Raw genomic sequence first — 17,045 nt, forward strand, 5'->3', positions numbered from 1 at the left:
TTAATGCTATTGCCCAGGTCCTGGATGAGTTTTGCTTGGTTTACCTTCCACAGAAGCGTCCCATGCAAGCAGATGCTGGAGAAAGTTCTCGAGACGGTACCAATTCATCTTTGTTTTGGGATAAGAATTCATGTTTTAAATGTCTCTGAAGCACCCAAGGATGTATTTGGCAGCCGTGTTGGCTTGAGATAAAAAAGAAATGCAAAACTCCAGAACTCTTGGTTCAGAGATGATGCCTTTTATTAGACCAACTAAGAAATCACCAAAAAAAAAATCTTTTTCTGCAAGTTTCAGGCACACATGCCTTTCCTCGGGCTCAGGGAAAACGAAAGATGGTTGGAAATCCCCATAGGTAGAAAATAAACTTCATTTTTGCACAGAGGAAGCCACTGAGAGGGGCAGTATTTGACCCAGGTTTAGTTCAGACTGCAGTTCATATTTCTGGGCCCGCTCAAGTCTGTCGCTTAGGTTCAGATTTCTCAGCACTCAAGAAACTCACAAGCTGTCAAAATGTAGGTTGCATCTGAATGTTACCTTTTAAATACTTCCTTCTGGTTTATAATTTGAAGTGCAAGAAAAACGTGGTTAGATTCGGAACCAACAAGTACCTCTTCCCATCTCCCCACGCAGCTCCCTCCATCCCCAAACTGCAAGAGGATACAAGCGGGCATGCTTCAGTTTTGGTCCACTGCACTCACCCTGTGATAAAACATGGTGAAACAAACTATTCTGAGTTAAAATTTGATCAAGTCTTAAGACCGGGGATTGTTCCTTTAACTTTTTTCTGTATGCATTGGTCATTTCTTAGCTGATGGTATGTAGCATGAAAATAAGGGGCCCCATGCATTCAGAGTGAGTGAAATGCCCCAGTAAAAGGAAAAAAATGGATATTTAAAATGATGATATTTGACTTAGATAAACTATTTACCCCCTCAGTCCTTAGTTATGCCATAACTATCCAGTAGCCTTTACTGTCTTTTATAGTTTATACTTTGCCATTGGATGATAACAATATAAGTGTAATTCAGAGCAATATGTGATGAGCCATCTACTTGAAGCCTTTAACTTGTGTTGATACCAGGAATACTTTTAACTGGCTGTGGAAAATAAGTTTGCATTAACATGATGAATGCCTTTCAGAAGAGCATTTATGAAGTGAAAGAAATACTCACACTTTTTTTCCCTTGAAATTAATAATTTTGTCATGTGCCTTCCTTGTGCCTCTTCAGTAACCATGGCTCACCTTAATACCGCTGTTTGACATTAGACATCTCTCCAGAGAGGAAGAAAATCATTCAGAAATGAGCTGGATAAAGGTTATTAAACCAACACTTAAAATTCTAGTCCTGCACATTTTACTTTACCCCCTCATTAAATGCCAAGAACAGAGATGTGGAGTTTTCAGTACACTGAATATACCGTTATCCGCGGGAGATGCATCGCCAGAGAATCCTCCTCTTATTCCCAGCAGTCGCGTCCACCCACATAAGATTTTGGCAAAAAGTTGGGCGGGGGGAATCCTACAAACCACCTAGAGTAGCGAGTCTTTAAAAATGACAGCATAGCTTCTATATACACAATTGTTCTGAATTTTTACAGCCTAGGAAGCAAGGGCACCTGCCTTTCCCAAGTAGTCCTGCTGGCTTCAGGGAGGGCATCTGCCTAAATAAAGGCTAATTGCCTGAGTCAGGTCAATAAGATGCACACACATCAGTGCTTATACGCCTCTCATCTACCATCCACCAGGACATTATAGAACTAGCTTAAATATCAATATAAACTAGCTGATCAGGTTTTCCCAATGACTGTGCGCCCTTTGAATTTAGAAACCCCCCACAACGCATGCTATATTACTTTAGACAACAGATTGTTTTTCACTTCTGGAGCTTAACAAACCATGTAGGTAGATGGGAAACAGAGTTAATTTTTAATCAATGGAATTTAATATGTTTAGTCGCATACTTTTTACAGGTAGGAGATACTGGCATCTGCAGAGCAGTGATAATTTGCAGAGTTACCATTCTGACTTGGACCGCATGACCCTCCTGAGGTCGGGTCCTTTCAATTAGTAGGTAAGATGGTGTTAAATCCCAAGCTTATTATGCCTTTGCTATCAGGCAGTGCTGACAATTTACAGCACACTACACAGATCTGCCATTAAAGGCTGATTCTCTCCATACAAAAGTTAAAATATGACAACAATTTTGTCATAATTCACCAGTCTGCCTTCGTCTTTTTTCTCCTTTTTGCCTAACCACTTGTGGCAAATTAATACATGGTACAAGTATAAAAGGTCTTTTTTTTTTCAACTTCCCATAATACTTTATTAAATGATCTTAGCTCTCTTGGGTAATAAGTAGGTGATTCATGTTAGCATAGCATAGGTGCTATTTTTAATACTTAGTGCTTGCTGGAAAAATTCCAAATAATAATAGCTTCTTTAAAAGCTTTAGAATCCCAAAAGTGCTATAAAATTGTGCTGGGAGCTGTCCAGGATAAATAATGCGTTTTCCTCTTTTCTTGTGAGAAAACCAGATTATCTTGGAACATCCAAGGACTGATTACTTAAATAAGGTCACTAATACACTGATGCTATTTTTGTTCTTTTTGTTTTTGCACCGAATAATATTTTAATGGAAAGAAAATATTATTGTGTCTCATTAAATCCTAATAAAGATTACTGGTGCAATGCAGTTTGGACCACATGTGACAATATATAAATTTGTTTTCTTTGAACTATTTGAGATGTCCAAATGTATCTTTTATTTAAAAAAAGAAAAAAAGAAAAAGTGTACCCTCTGGAGGACTTCTGGAGGGGATGACACCTCGTGCACTGAAAACAAAGTATACTGGAAAAGTAAAATCAGCCCCCAAGCCCCAAACCAAAGGGCAAACCTTGTCTGAATCCCCGGGGCTCAGATTAAGGGTAGGAGTGTGGCTGCCTTCATGTGTGCACCTATTTCTGTGCCTCTGCTTCCTCTTTGCACTCTTCCTCCCCACGCTCTGGGCAGTTTCTTTTCTCTTCCCATTCCCCTGCCCTGCATTTTGCTGTGTTCAGTATCTCCGCTGTTGCCCATGTAAGACGGAAGGCAGATGTTGAGCATTTTGAATACCAGCAGATATTTGAAGAATGGTAGCTTGAGATCATGAGACTAATCGCATCATACTGAAGAGTTGGGCACTTTTTGCTTCTAGACTTAGAGTGGTTAGGAGAGCATTGGGCATTTCCAGTCTTGATACACAGCATGGAAGTGCAAACACAGGCCAGCTGCTGCCATGAATATATTTCTTGAGGGCTTCTAGGTGGGGAAAACAGATCTAGCTAGTGAATACAAGATGGGTAGGAGAAAAAAATTGATAGGAAAGGACCCAATGTCTTCAAGGAAAGCAGAGACAAAGCCTTGCAGCTCTGCTTCCCTGGGAAGCATCTTCTTCCTTTCCCCACTGCAGTCAGGAGCAAGGGATTTTGGTAGACTGCACGTTCGCCAAATCTTACACAACTTATGCAGAACTATTTCCAGTTCACTTGTCCATGCAAAAATAGGCAACCATATATAAGCATGGAAAAGAGTTGCTCAAATGGTTTGATCATTTCTGGTGTTGCTTCTGATTTTCCCACCTGCTCCTTACATGGGTAATTCCAGACTGAAAGTCTCAGTGTAGTGACAAGCAGTGGCTCTGGTAAATGTCACCATGTTAAACAGTCATAAAGAAGAGGTTTTAAAGAACAGAATTTAATGTAAAATCTTTACCTCTCCTAGTAATTCACAACACCATGATTTAAACCCATCTTTTTTCTCATTTATGTTCTGCAGTAACTTTAATGAAAGCACACGTCTACTTTTTAATTGTTCTCTATAGTTTTTTATCTTGCTGAGTTTACTGCACAGTGTTTGTTTAAAGGTATCTTTGTTTGGGTCAGTGCCATGAAGGCATCTGAATGTGGTTCTGGATTTGGAGATTTTCATGAGTAGAAGCTTTTAGGCCGTTTCCTTACCCTCCCTGAGAGACGCACCTGAGAGGATGATGGAAGAGCTTTTGACCTTCCCAAGTTTTCCAGAGGAGGATTAATGATGCATTGCTGCCAAGGCTGGTGTTGCATTGTAGGTGGGATGGCGAGAGGGTACCCAATACCCATACGGTAAATTATAGCAAGAAGTTATTTCCATAGCTACACCAAAACACCTACCCCAGTCAGTAAGGATAAAATCCTGGTCCCGCAAAAGTCAATGGCAAAACTTACATTGATTTTGGTGGGGTCAGGTCAGGACTTTGTCTTGTGGGCAGAATTCGCCATGGGACACAGGTCTGTGTTCTGCTTCATGTCACATTTCCTGCCCTGTCGCTTTGGCCATGCAGCTCCCTCTTTGCATCCTTCTCCGGTCTCTCTTTTCTTGTCAAACATCACATCAAACACTAGCTACATAAATTCACCCTAAGGGTAAATTTCACCCCAAGTTAGATTTCTGAAAGTGATAATTACTTTTTCAGTACAGAAAACTGAGTGTTTGTATTGTGGCAGGGAGCATGGACATGTCTAGAAAGGGAAAAACTGGCAAGTCTCCGTCGTTTTGATATTTTGCTCTTTTTTTCTTAAGCTATGTGAAAATAGGAGCTATTTTTCTTTGTCACTCAGGATAAGAGAGTTAGTTGAAAATAACTAATTGATATACCTTCTTAATCAAACTTCTGAGTTTTGATCAGGCAGATTAAAAGTCAGATTTTATATAATCAAGCTATGTTTGTATGTCTGTCTTAATTATCCAGGAATAAGACTTACATGTAGCTAATGCTACTTTTATCTCCATTATAGTTTAGCTTTACTTTCCATTAAACACCTTTCATAAAACAGGCAAACCTATTGTGGGAAGCAGCCAAATGTTAACAGGCATGTATTTACTTGTTAGATTTTCTCAGTTTAACACTATGGATGTAAAAATGGTAGGTTGTATTTTGTTACAGAGTACCATACAGCATACAGATTTTCTTTTTAGGAAAAAGTCCCCCCTTTTCATTTTTTTCCCCCCAATTTGAAGCTAAATAGAAACTCTAATTTGCTTCATTTTCAGGAGGAACAATGCTGTAATCGTACATTTGTGAGTCAATCAATTTCTTTTGGAACATTTTGCGGATTGTGGTCATGATGTTCTGTCCCTTGAGCCATTATTATTGTTCGTTGTGAAGTAGGGCATGTAGCACTAGTACAATTGTGTATCTCTTGACATTCAGAACGTTACACTTCAGGGTAAATTTTCACAGTGTGCAAGAAGTGAGTGAATACATCCTGTGATTTTTTAATGCTGTTATTACATATGCCTCCTATATAATTCTTGGAAAATGTACCCCTTTCCATATTTTTGCTGTTTTTGATCAGCAGTGCTGATAAAGACAAAACAATTGCACTGCAGGGTCTTTTGCACATTTATTACAGACTAACTTAAGAGTGTCAAGGTGGCCTTCAAACTAAGTAGGAAAAAGAGTAGGGTAGGTGGGGCTTCTCATTATTTTTTTTTAACTTGTTCAGGTATCCAATTTGAAATAAGAAAGAGGAGAAGTTTTCTACAGCTAAGCAGTATTTATTATTAATGATCCAAATATCTGAACCTGACTTATTTACAGTAAAAGAAACATTATTATTCTGTGATGTTAAATACCAGATGTATAGCCTGTCTTTTAATATTTGCCTGCTTCCTGCATGCTTTATAGAAGGTGCTGAATTGAAAGTAAAAATGAAAACTGGGGTAAAAGTAGCATTAGCTAGATGTAAATCTTTTTCTCTGGTAGTTAGGAGGCACACATACATGTCGTGATTAAATAAAAACTGACTTTTAAGCCTTAAGCATTTGATTAAGAAAAATGAGACAAGTGATACAAAATAATGGAGAGTGAGGGCCTGGGGTGTTTTTCACAACTGTAGTTTCAACATTGATATTTGCAATATATAGGACTAGAAAGGCAGAATGGATTGAGGTTCTATATACAAAACCCAGTGCAATCAAATATAATAGCAAGTACAGTGGCAAAATATGTAAGGTCAGGAGATAAAAGCAATGAAGAACAAAGACGAGAGTGTTTCTCCTGAAATCCAAAGAGATATTCATGACGAGCTGAAAATTTAGTCCATGGACAAGCACATGAGACTGGGGATAATAATTAAGGATTCAACAGAAAAAATATTTAACCATATCAATCATCTCTTGGCTTTGGCGAGACAGCATAAGGTCAGTAAACAATTCTTAGGTATTCCTTTACTGCTATATTTGATTGAAGGTGAGCAATGCAACACTGAGCCCTTGAGCAATAGAAGAAATGACCGAGTAGGAAATATTGATCTTTAATTTTTCTTGTCAACAAGGCTCTGTCCAGTATAGTTTTGAATGACTTGCTCAGTAGGGCTCCAGGCAGGTCTTCCCTCAAGAGACTTTTCCATAATCTAATAGACTTCACCATTACCAGCTTTACCTGAATATCAATATCAGGCCTTGATCCTGCAAATCTGGAGTGTTGTAGCTTAGTGGAAGTGTGTGGATCCTTTGTGTTAGAGCCAGACAAATAATGGGATTTTTGATCCCATGGTTAAAATGTGGAACCGGGGAAAAAAAGGGTGGCCTAGGTGAAACCAAAATAGAATTTTTTCCATGTCTTGGTGTGGGTGAAACAGGAAAAATCTCCGTTTTGGGTCACAGTGAAACACTTCATATAATACAAAACATATAATACAAAACGGATGGTTCATTTCATTTTGGGAGCATTTAACACTTTTGTTACTTTTTTCCTTTTTAATATAAGACATTTTACAAGGAAAAACACTGCTTCAAAAATGTTGAAATGAAGCTTTTGACTTCTTGACAAAGCATGTCATTTTAAATACAGTATGTTAGAATTAGATGATATGACATTATAGATGCGGGGGTGTGTGTGTATACACATGGATACACACACGTATATATATGCATATGCACACAAGCGTGTGTGTATATAGATATATATATATATACACATACAGGCAACCCCCACTTAATGCTGTTTTGCTTAGCACTATTTCTCTATAACACTCATTTTAAATTGATACCTAATTCCACTTAGCGCTCAGCAAGTTTCGTTATAATGCCTGTAGTCACCATCTTGGGTTATTAAAAACACTTGTGGTTGCCATCTTGGGTTGTCAAAAACTTTCACTTTTGCTTAACGCCAGTTTTGCTTAATGCTTGGTTTTTCAGGAACCAACTAAGAGCCCAAGGTGGGTGTTGCCTGTATATGTATATATAGGTATGTGTGTATGTGTATGTGTGAATGTATATACGTATGTGTGTGTGTCTGTGTGTGTGCATGCTCTTTGAACCAGAGTCAAAAACCATCGTTTCCAGAATTTGCACCCGTTAGCAATCCATCTGAGCCCGAATCTAGTAACCTTTAGGGGCAAGATGAAATTTGATTAACCATTTTTAATTGTGTTTTGCATTTTAATTTCCTACAGTTAATGTACCAAAGCATCTAGCTGCCATGGTGATAACTGTTAGAAATTGCTTTAAAATTATAAGCAGAAATGTATTCTGCTAAATTATTATTATAATTCCATATATATATATATATATATATATATATATAAATATATATATATAATATTAGCTTCAGTTTACTCTTTGCATTCTTAAATCCATAGTATATAATGTATCTTCCAAAGTAGCTGCAAGGTATAAACACCGTATATGTTTTCTCTCGCATTGAAGTATATAAATAAATGGCTCCAATACAGCAGGGGTGAATCAGTTATACACATGGGTCATAAATGCATTAAATCTTTATTGGAACATTTTAACAAATGACATCATGTGTCCGTTTGAGGCTAATGTCAAACATAACATTAGTAGTTATAGATTGGCTCCTCATCTGCTCCTGGAAAGGCAGCGGTAATGTTAAATCAATAGATGTTCTGGACAAGGTACAGAGTCAGATTTACATAATTAGCATGCAGTGCCTTTGAGCCTTTTTGCGAGGGAATCCTGAGGTCCTAATGAAGGGCTGCTCTGGTCATGTAGAGAACATTTTATTCTTCTACCAATTTTTATTCCCTTATCCCTCTTTCAGTTGGAAGCCAGTGTGGCTGGAAAGGTGCCAGGTTGTGCTGTATGAAGCCATTGCAAATGCCTTTCCATGAATTTGCCAGCAGGGGATGAATAACAATGCAGCTGGCTCTCTTCCGATCCCCTCCAAGGCCACTGCTGCTATTTCAGTTACAGGATTCGTAGGCAACACGATTCCATTTTGCAATTCATATCTTCGGCCTAACAATGTCATCAACTGCAATTGGGTTACAAAGCGGCCCAGCTATTGTGACTGTCGGTGAAAAAAATTTAATTTGGGCGAAAGCAGAAAATTAATTCAGTTTATAAAGCAAGTACATTCCTGCCAACCCATCTCATTTGATCAGTCAGTACGTGTGAGATTCAGGCCTATACGGGTTAGAAACATAACCTTGTTTCAGGGGTCTGTGTTCAGTACTGCGGCTTTTCAGTGCACTGAAAGCAACCCAAAACGTTACCATGGGTTGAGGCTGTCGGTGAAGTCCAATCTATTGTGTTATTCATAGATTGTGTTAAATATGCTCTAAATGGAGACTGCGGGCTCTTATCCCATTACAAGCCACAGCTGTCCCCTACTTCCAAGTCAGTAAAAAAATGAAGCTAACGGGATCTTTGTCATGTTCGTTGCCCAGAACTTGCTGAGTAGCTATGAAACTGCGGGTGATCTCGTCAGTCTGGTTTTGCCACCGCTGCATGCTCTTCTCCACTCGCAATGAATAGTTTCTAGTGCTCACGTGTAATTTTCAAGTCCTAGATCTTAATGTTAAATTTTGAGGGAAATAAAAAAAAAAAAAAAAAGTAATGTATGATGCCCCAGTTACAGATCGTTTCTGAGAGTAGGTATTAATAGATTTGGAAACTTAAGGTTGTTACATTGTTTGAATTTTGTTAGAATTAATTCATTCTTCCAGGACTTTGATTTTTATTCTGTCCTAGTTGTCAGAAAATTCTGTGAAAAGCGAGGTTCCCCCTGCCCCCTTATTATAATTATATATAATACTGCCAACCCCAGGCTCCCCAAAATCACAAGTCAGGCTTCAAAAAATCATGAGATTTAAATAAATTAATTTGGTGAGTTTTTTCAAATGTAATATCTAGTTTCTAAGCAATTACTGTATACTAGTACTTGAGTCTCATTTTCAAACTTCTCTCCGTAGCTAGAAGGTTAAAAAACTACCATATTTCTTTTAAAGAATAAAAATGTTCACAAATGCAATTTCTTCTAAGAGTTGGTGTTTAAGAAATACAGCAAATATCTTGGGTCTTGTAGTACAATTGCATGAGCTAGCAATACTATACCTTTTGAAATGTCTGTATGAATATGGCTCATGAAGCATTTTTGCATTCATTTTTGGGCTTATCACTTAAAGCAAGTGGTAGGTGGCACTTGGAAGCATCTCTTGATATTCTGCATCACAAATGCTAAATGATGTCTTATGCCCCATGTAAAGTGCCAGTGGGCCAAAGATGCCTGGTGTCACGTAAGAGTTATATAGTGTCCTGATTTTATTACCCTATTAAACTTCGCTTCATATGTCAAAGTTTCTAATTTGTACAAGGAAACTTAATTTAGGAGCATCGTCTGCGCAGCACGTTGGTATACGTTTGTTCATGTTTTTCTCTTTGTTGAAATTATGATTAAATATCATCCATTTCTCATGATGTATATTGTTTTTTACCACTTGTTTGTTTAAATGTTGGTAACTTTACAGTGGTAGGTAGTAGAGGTAATATTCTCTGTGTTTCTTAATTACTTTTATTTAAAGAAACCAACACCGTCCTGGGGGTGGTGTTCAGAAAGGTATTGCATCTCATTGTGCACCATATTGTTCTAGTTTAAAGACAAGAATCTTTGTCCATTTTCAGCAAATCCCTCACTGCAAGTTAATTGGGTTTTTTTTTCTTTTTTTAAAAAGAAGATCCTGTTTACTGGCTCTTGAATGTCTTGCTGCTTCCTCTTGCCCATTTCATGTACTTACTTGCAAAATCATCACCCTCGTCACTGATTTCACTAGTGTGTAGCTACCATGTTGGTGGGGCACACAGCACCTCCTCTGTCTTTGCCCTCTCTCTGGCCCTCTGAGTGACTTCTCAGCTGGAAATCTACTACTTTGAAGTCATATTAGTAAAGTTAGAGGCTGCTGCACCAAAAGCTGCGTTCAAGAGGGTTTAGAGAGCAGGGAAGATAGTCAGACTTAGCAGATGGCTGGGACGGGGCTGGCTGGAATTTCCTCGATGCTCAAAAAGGTTGCCACATAGAGGCCAAAGGGAATAAAATGAAACTTGTTGTAAATCTTTTTAACAAGCATTAAACGTTTGCAGAACTGCAGCTTAGGGATTTTTCCCCCAGAACCTATTTGCCACCAGTGACATCACTCACATTGGGCTATTGAGGAAGTCAAGCAGGGCCAAAAATCCCCCTCAAAATCTTTCCAAAAACCGCCAAGCTGGAATTTTCCTTGATTTTGTTAAAGTTATTATCAGGTAACCCTGATTTGTCTGCTTGCATATTCTCTAAGAAATTGGCTGCAAAACAGTTTAACACAGCAGAAAAATTAAAACAAGATAAAAGAGATGTCAGCATAAGGGTTGGTCCTGCTGGAGCCATCATCAGGAAATACTTTGTTGGAAAGTCAAAACCGTAGCTCTCACCTATTCATAATATTTCAGTGATCATATCATTAGTTGCTTTTTCTTGAATTTCTGTAATGGTGGCTTATTTTTGCAGAAGTACAATGCTGGCTAATGTAAAACTAGAGAGAAGCCAGTACCTGTGAGCCTGGAGTGATTTAACAGGCAGCAGCATCAGGTATCGAACAGCTCTTTCATTTTTCAGTGGGAAGATAAAACCCAATTTGAAAAATGTTGAACAAAAATAATCACCACTACTTGCTGGTATGCCACTGAAGACCAAATGCACAAAAAACACTTTTTCTCTTAGCCCTTGATGTAAGTTTTCATCACATTTTATTTACTCAGCTGTGAGCTTTCATCAGTGACCATATAAAGCTTAAAATGAAGCAGTTATTTGACACTGGTTTTATACAGTTAAGGGTTTGCACAACAGGTGACAAGAACTGGGTTAGGAAGATCATCTTGACACTGACTTTCCCCTTGGAGCTGCTGAGTTTTGCAGAATTGGGCATGTTTGAAAATGTATAATGTGGGTTTTCTGTGGATATACAAAAGGCAATCTTTATATTATGAGCAGTTATATAGTTCATAAATTACAGGAGACAAAAAATTAGTGTTGTGCTCATCATTGTTCTCTCCCTTGCTTGCTCTGGATCTGGACACATTACAGGTTAACACTGATATAAATTATACCAGCGTCTGGAAAGGACAGACAGCCAAGACTGCTGAGGTAGCTGCTGCATGGGTGCTGTTATGTGTTTCATCACTAACTTTCCACCGAGCAGGCGGTTACCCTGCGTAGAAGTGGACACGCAGCATTTACACTGGTGTAACTTGTGGTGGGGCAGTTTTACTCATTTTTCTTCAGAGTAACTCTGCATTAGTACCCAGTTAGTTAAATCCATGTAGAGCTACATCTGGCGTGTCCCTGTGCTGTTACAGTGGTGTGAAAGCATCCTGTGTCCACACTTGTGTATGTGTGTGAACAAAAGTATATGTGGGTCTAGTTTCCAGAGGCACTGACTTCCTTCAGCTTTCATTTCACTAATAGGTGCTAATTTGTCATGCACATTAGCCAATCAATCTATGGAAATGTCAAAGATGATCAATAAAGCATCTTTAAATGACTTGCTGAAAGCAGAAGATCCTAATTATAACTAAAGAATAGAGAGACTCCATAACCAAAAAATTAATTTTATTCAGAAATCATCGATTGTATCACATTTTATTTAATGTTTAAGTCATTGATTTAGTCAGATATTTGAATAAATGTCAAGTTCCTCAGCTGTATGTGTGCTGACCATCTCTTCTGAAGCAACTCTTAAAATCAGATTACTTGCTTCTGAGATCCCTTGTGACCTCAGCAATAAGGGACTCTGCAGCATGTTTCTGGGTGTACATGCTGAAGAAGAATGTAAACTGCATCTTAAAAATTTAGGTATTGATTTAAGAGGAGATAATATTGGAAAATTGAATGCCTTTCATATGCTCCAAACGCAGGTTTCAAGATAGTTAATTGAAGAATGATATAGCTCAGCAGACATGCAGGATTTATAACAGAATTCATCTTCACTAGAAGCTGTAGTATATAGTAATATAAAAATTCTAGAAATGTTGGCAAGGAGGGGAGGGGGGGAAATCTTGATGCAAATCAATAATTTAATTTAGCTGTGGTGCTGGACTGGTTGAACGCTATGGTTCATAATTTTTCAATGAATAGACCTTAACGTTTTACGCATGTTTTGCCATGCCCCTGCATATTGATTCATCTTGTACCTTCTTGGTGTTGTTTTTGTCTTACAGTACCCCCAGAGGGCCCTGCTGAAGTTGAGCCTTGTTGTGCTAGGTGCTGTATCTGCAGGTAAGGGAAAGCCCTTGCTGTGAAAGCCTGATAGCAAGACAAAGCACCATCTTCATTTTACAGCTCAGACTTGGCGCCGGGTATTTGCCCAGGGCAGACTTGTGTAGATCCTGCTGAAGCCCATGTCATCACAGCTAGGACATGAGCAATATCCTAGGAAGCTAATTCAAAGCCAGTTGGCATATGCCTTTTCATGACCTGCAGTCCCAATTCCGGATTGCAGGGGGACAACCCAGTCACCCTATGCGTCAGATACTGGCTTCTTTCTTAAAACAGCCTTGTATTACTAAGGACTGCCCAATTACTCAAGTTATTTAAACCCCCCACCCCTCCCATGCAAAGCTGCCTTTGTGCGCGAATGCTGGAGGGCCTTGGTTAGGAGGAAACTCACCTCTGTATGTCCACAAAACAGGCTTTGAGTTAGAGCCAGTTGGTGAATGCAGAAGAAACGAAATGCCTTCTTATGTCTCATAAGCCAGCCCAGGGGATTGCACCCATCATCTCCTCCCTCCCCACTTGTGGCATTTGTCTGCTGCTGGATTCATGTGGGAATCCAGTAGCCACCCCCCCTCCCTATTCCTAGAGGGCTTTCTGGTTATTTAGAGCTAGCACTGGGGGGACATTGAGGGTTATGGAAGACCCCCAGAAAAGCTTCACCACCTATGCCTTAATGCCACTAGCCCTGACCAGCGATAATCTGTGAGCTGTCGTGGGGTAGCTTGGTGGAGAGATGAAATCTCCTGACTTCAGTTTGCGTCTAGCTGTGGTACAGCATTAGCATTTCATGTTACAGCTGCAGCTGGTCTCCAGATCTTTCCCATCATATTTGGTATTTATCAAGCGGCTGAAGGCACATCCCCCTGTTTGCATGTTCATAGGCATCATGGTTGAGACTGCCCAAGCAGGCCGGTGGGCTTAAATATATTTCCCACGACTTGTAAGTGACCTTCCAGTGGAGCTGAGGATCTGGTTCCTGTGTACCGAGCTTCTGCTTTGGGAAGACTGGCCTAACAAAAGCTAGAAGTGGCCAGTTAGTCTAAGCAGAGGTACAGGGAAGGCAGAGGTATAAGAGGCTCATAAGAAACACCTGCTTTATTGTCTGCCTCTGTCTGAGTATCGTTCCTCAGTATACAGTTCCACATGCATTCTAGCCTGCAAGACCTTGGGGGCAAATGCTGCTCTTGCCTCCCTCCTTGGAGGTCTATGCTGCGGGGAAGCATGCAGAATTCAGGTGGGGAGACAGCTCCCTGTGGCCCAACCTACCCTCCCCAGCCCTGGTGATGGGAAGGATGGCTTCAGGGTGATTTCTTCTCATGTGCATGGAGAGCTGGAACTAGCACATAGTGCAGTATTGCAGAAAAAGCCAGGCAGCTGAGGTCTGGCAGTCCCTTATTTTTGAGACTTTAAAATGTGTCCTACCTCTGCCTCAGCAATGACCCATAGGTTATGAGGGCCTATCTTAGATGAAATGTGTCCATCAATGTGAGTGAACTCCTGTCTGAAGGAAAGCTTCTTTGTTAATGTGAGAGTAACTCTACTAATCAGAAAGCTAACCACTGAATGACTCTCATTTACCAGGTATTCAAGGAAGATTCAGGTACATAGCTCACAAATAGTCTGGAGTGAGTACTTTTTGCATGCGTTGGGATATGCTTCAGTGTACTTTGGTACTAATGAAAGCCTTCAGGCTTGCATGTTTCTGGATGAGTCAAGGACCTGGGAATAGCTCTGGTGTAGACTGGTTCTGCATCTGTACCTGAGACTGAGTAGTATAGAGAGAGTTTATTTGTTCATTCTTTCATTCTCCCTTCCCATCCCTTCCCTTCCCTCTGAAGCATTGAAACTTCATTGTCTTATTTAAGTCACTTGCTGTTTCATCAAAAGCTATTCTGATAAAAATATACAATTTTAAAAAAGAAATGAAAGATGGACTAAAAATGATGTAAGCCAGTGTATTCTGAGTTATATACAGAATGTAATAAATAAATCTTCTAAACCAAGACATAGCTGTAGTCTCTTGAACACCTAACTAGTGCACATCATTTTGTCTTGACGTTGGAAAATACATGCCAGATACTAGTTCAAATGATAGATTCCCTTGCTTTTGTTGAATTCTTACATTTCTAATGTTGTTTAATGTAGGCACTGGTGAGTGAGCACATATATTCTTAAGGGTGACACAAATTAATTCTGCTCCCATCAAGGAATCTCTCCACGGATTTATCGCAAATTGCTGCAGCTGTGAGCGATTCCATGCTCTTGTGAGAAGTGTGAGATTAAACCCTGTCACCACTGTAGTATTTTTAATTAATTTAACCTCCAAACTAATCATTTCCCAGCGCCATTCTCTCCCTCTTTGGTCAGCAGATTAATTAGTTAATGTCAAATTAATTAGTTAATGCAGTTGATGATGAAAAGCTTTCTAAAACTGATAAGAATGAGCATTTCAGATGCTGAAAGTGCCATGGAAGTAGGGGGGTTCATCCCTTTAAAGGGAAAATGGAGAAGACAGTAGCTCAACCCATACTAGGCACCTGGCAATCACTTTTGATTTTATGTGAAAGGTTGTACCCATACACTGGGCATGGGCAGCAGTAAAACAATAAGATACTGAGACAGGCTTTCTTCTGACTGATTAACCATAGGTATCATCAGAAAGTAGGACTGGAAGGGACCTCATAAGGTCATCTAATCCAGATCCCAGCTCAAGGCAGAATCATCCCTGCCAAGTGTCTAACTTGCTTTTGAAAGTTTCCAAGGATGGAGATTGCACAACTTATTTAGGGAGCTTGTTCCAATGCCTGACCACATGCAGGGTCAGAAAGTTCCTCCTAATCTCCAACCTAAATTTCCTCTGCTGCAGCTTGAGGCTGTTGTTCATAGTCCTGTCCCCTGCAGCCACAGGGAAGGGCTATCTCCATCCTCTCTATAATCTGCCCAAGGAACAGCACTGGAGTACCACAGAAAACAGAAGGACCCTAGGGTGCGAGGAGATGCGTGCTGTATTCCAGGAGACCAGAAGAGCACCTGTCGTATGTGCGGAAGCAGTATCCCATGCAGAAAATGGTCAATGGCATCAGTAGGGCCATGTATAGGGGGTCCATGTGGAGCACGGTGTTTTTCATCAATAACTACGAAGGTCTCCATTTCTGAAGACATAGCTTTTGCCCTCAAGATTGATTAAGCAGCTTTCTAAAATAAAGGCCCAAATGAATCGCTGGTGTAATCTATTGATTTACAGATTTTTTTTCCCCTCAATAATATTTTCAGAACCTGAGGAGTGTAGGGACTTATACTGCTAGTCAGTAATGAAAATCCATGGACTCCAGCAAAGCTTAACTCTCGCTGACTCTGGCTGTTTTGCTTAGGGAATGCTTCTTTCTCTGTATCAAGAGGGTAACCCAGCAGTGTAGTATGTATGGTCAGGACTCCTTAGCATTTCTTCCCTTCTCCACACTTTAGTTTAGGCTTTTGATACTATGCTGTTTTGGCGTAGCCACTCACCATTTGATTGAGGTGTGTTGAAGTTCTTAGGACTCTACCACGGAGGAACAAAGCTTGCATGCACCTGTGCTGTCTTGCAAGACGTCTTTCTTACTGATGTCTTACTGTAACTGTACCTGGTTTGGTAAATAATGTGGAGACCCAAAAGCTTAATACAGACAGCCAAAAAGCCCAAGGTGAATCAATTCAATCTTCATAGGTTAGTCTAAGCTGTGTAAATTGAACCAATAAGCAAGTGAACAGACATTCACTTCTGAATCTGGAAACACAGCCACATGCCTGCAGTGGCCCGGGCCAGAAGTCGGGGGACACTAGAGCACGCCTGCTTGCTCAGCTGGAGCAGACAGCTTGGGCCAACCCTGTGATGGGGGGTTGTGGGGGTGGTGCAAAGCATCCTGGGATGCTGGAGGACTGAGTTAACTTGAATCTGAAGGGGATCTGGGACAGAAGTTCAATAAACTGATTTAACTTAAATGAGTTAAGTCTAATGCGACATCCATCCAGGTTCATCTGAAACCAGTTTTTGCCAGTTTGAAAGTAGTTTATATGAACTGAACTTGTGTTGGCTTACAGATCTGAACTGGTTTCTGATCATATATACTAGTTTTTGTCCCTAGCCAAAGAGGGATTGAACCGTATGTGGAGAACTGGGGAAGACCTGCATTATTTCTTTGAAAATGTTGTGCATGCCTCTGGGTCTGCCCATAGCGTGCTGTTTGCTACAGAGTTGAATCAAAAGGGGCCTGGGAGGTTAACCCAACAGGAATGGCAGCACAGTAGTTTTCCAAGTAAACCCCTCACAATCACTTGGTTTCAATAGCCAGGTTAATAACTAGGGAGTAATGACTGCTTAGCCCCCTCCCTTGTGACAGGATTTTTTTCCAAAGCTGGAAACCTGGACATCAAAATATAATGATGAGTTAAAAGATCTGTCCTAGAAAGGGAGGTGAAAAGCACATGCA

General features: G+C 40.0%; 1 protein-coding gene across 11 annotated transcripts in view; it reads left to right on the forward strand.

Moving 5' to 3' along the window:
- Nucleotides 1–17,045, forward strand: part of FHIT (fragile histidine triad diadenosine triphosphatase) — a 772,226-nt gene that overhangs the window by 122,525 nt on the left and 632,656 nt on the right. For 6 of the 11 annotated variants that reach the window (XM_090022433.1, XM_090022426.1, XM_090022428.1 and 3 more), the window contains one exon: nt 12,522–12,579. The exons of the other annotated variants lie outside the window; for them this stretch is intronic. Coding sequence is in view for 2 of the 6 variants with exons in the window: in XM_090022421.1 (XP_089878547.1) it covers nt 12,522–12,579 (58 nt within the window). In the remaining 4 variants the exon portion in view is untranslated. The remainder of the gene's footprint in view (nt 1–12,521; nt 12,580–17,045) is intronic. 11 annotated transcript variants of the gene reach the window in all.

The sequence above is a fragment of the Crocodylus siamensis genome, chromosome 11, assembly GCF_052110815.1.
Source record: "Crocodylus siamensis isolate JL-2025a chromosome 11, ASM5211081v1, whole genome shotgun sequence".
In the NCBI taxonomy this organism is placed as follows: Eukaryota; Metazoa; Chordata; order Crocodylia; family Crocodylidae; genus Crocodylus; species Crocodylus siamensis.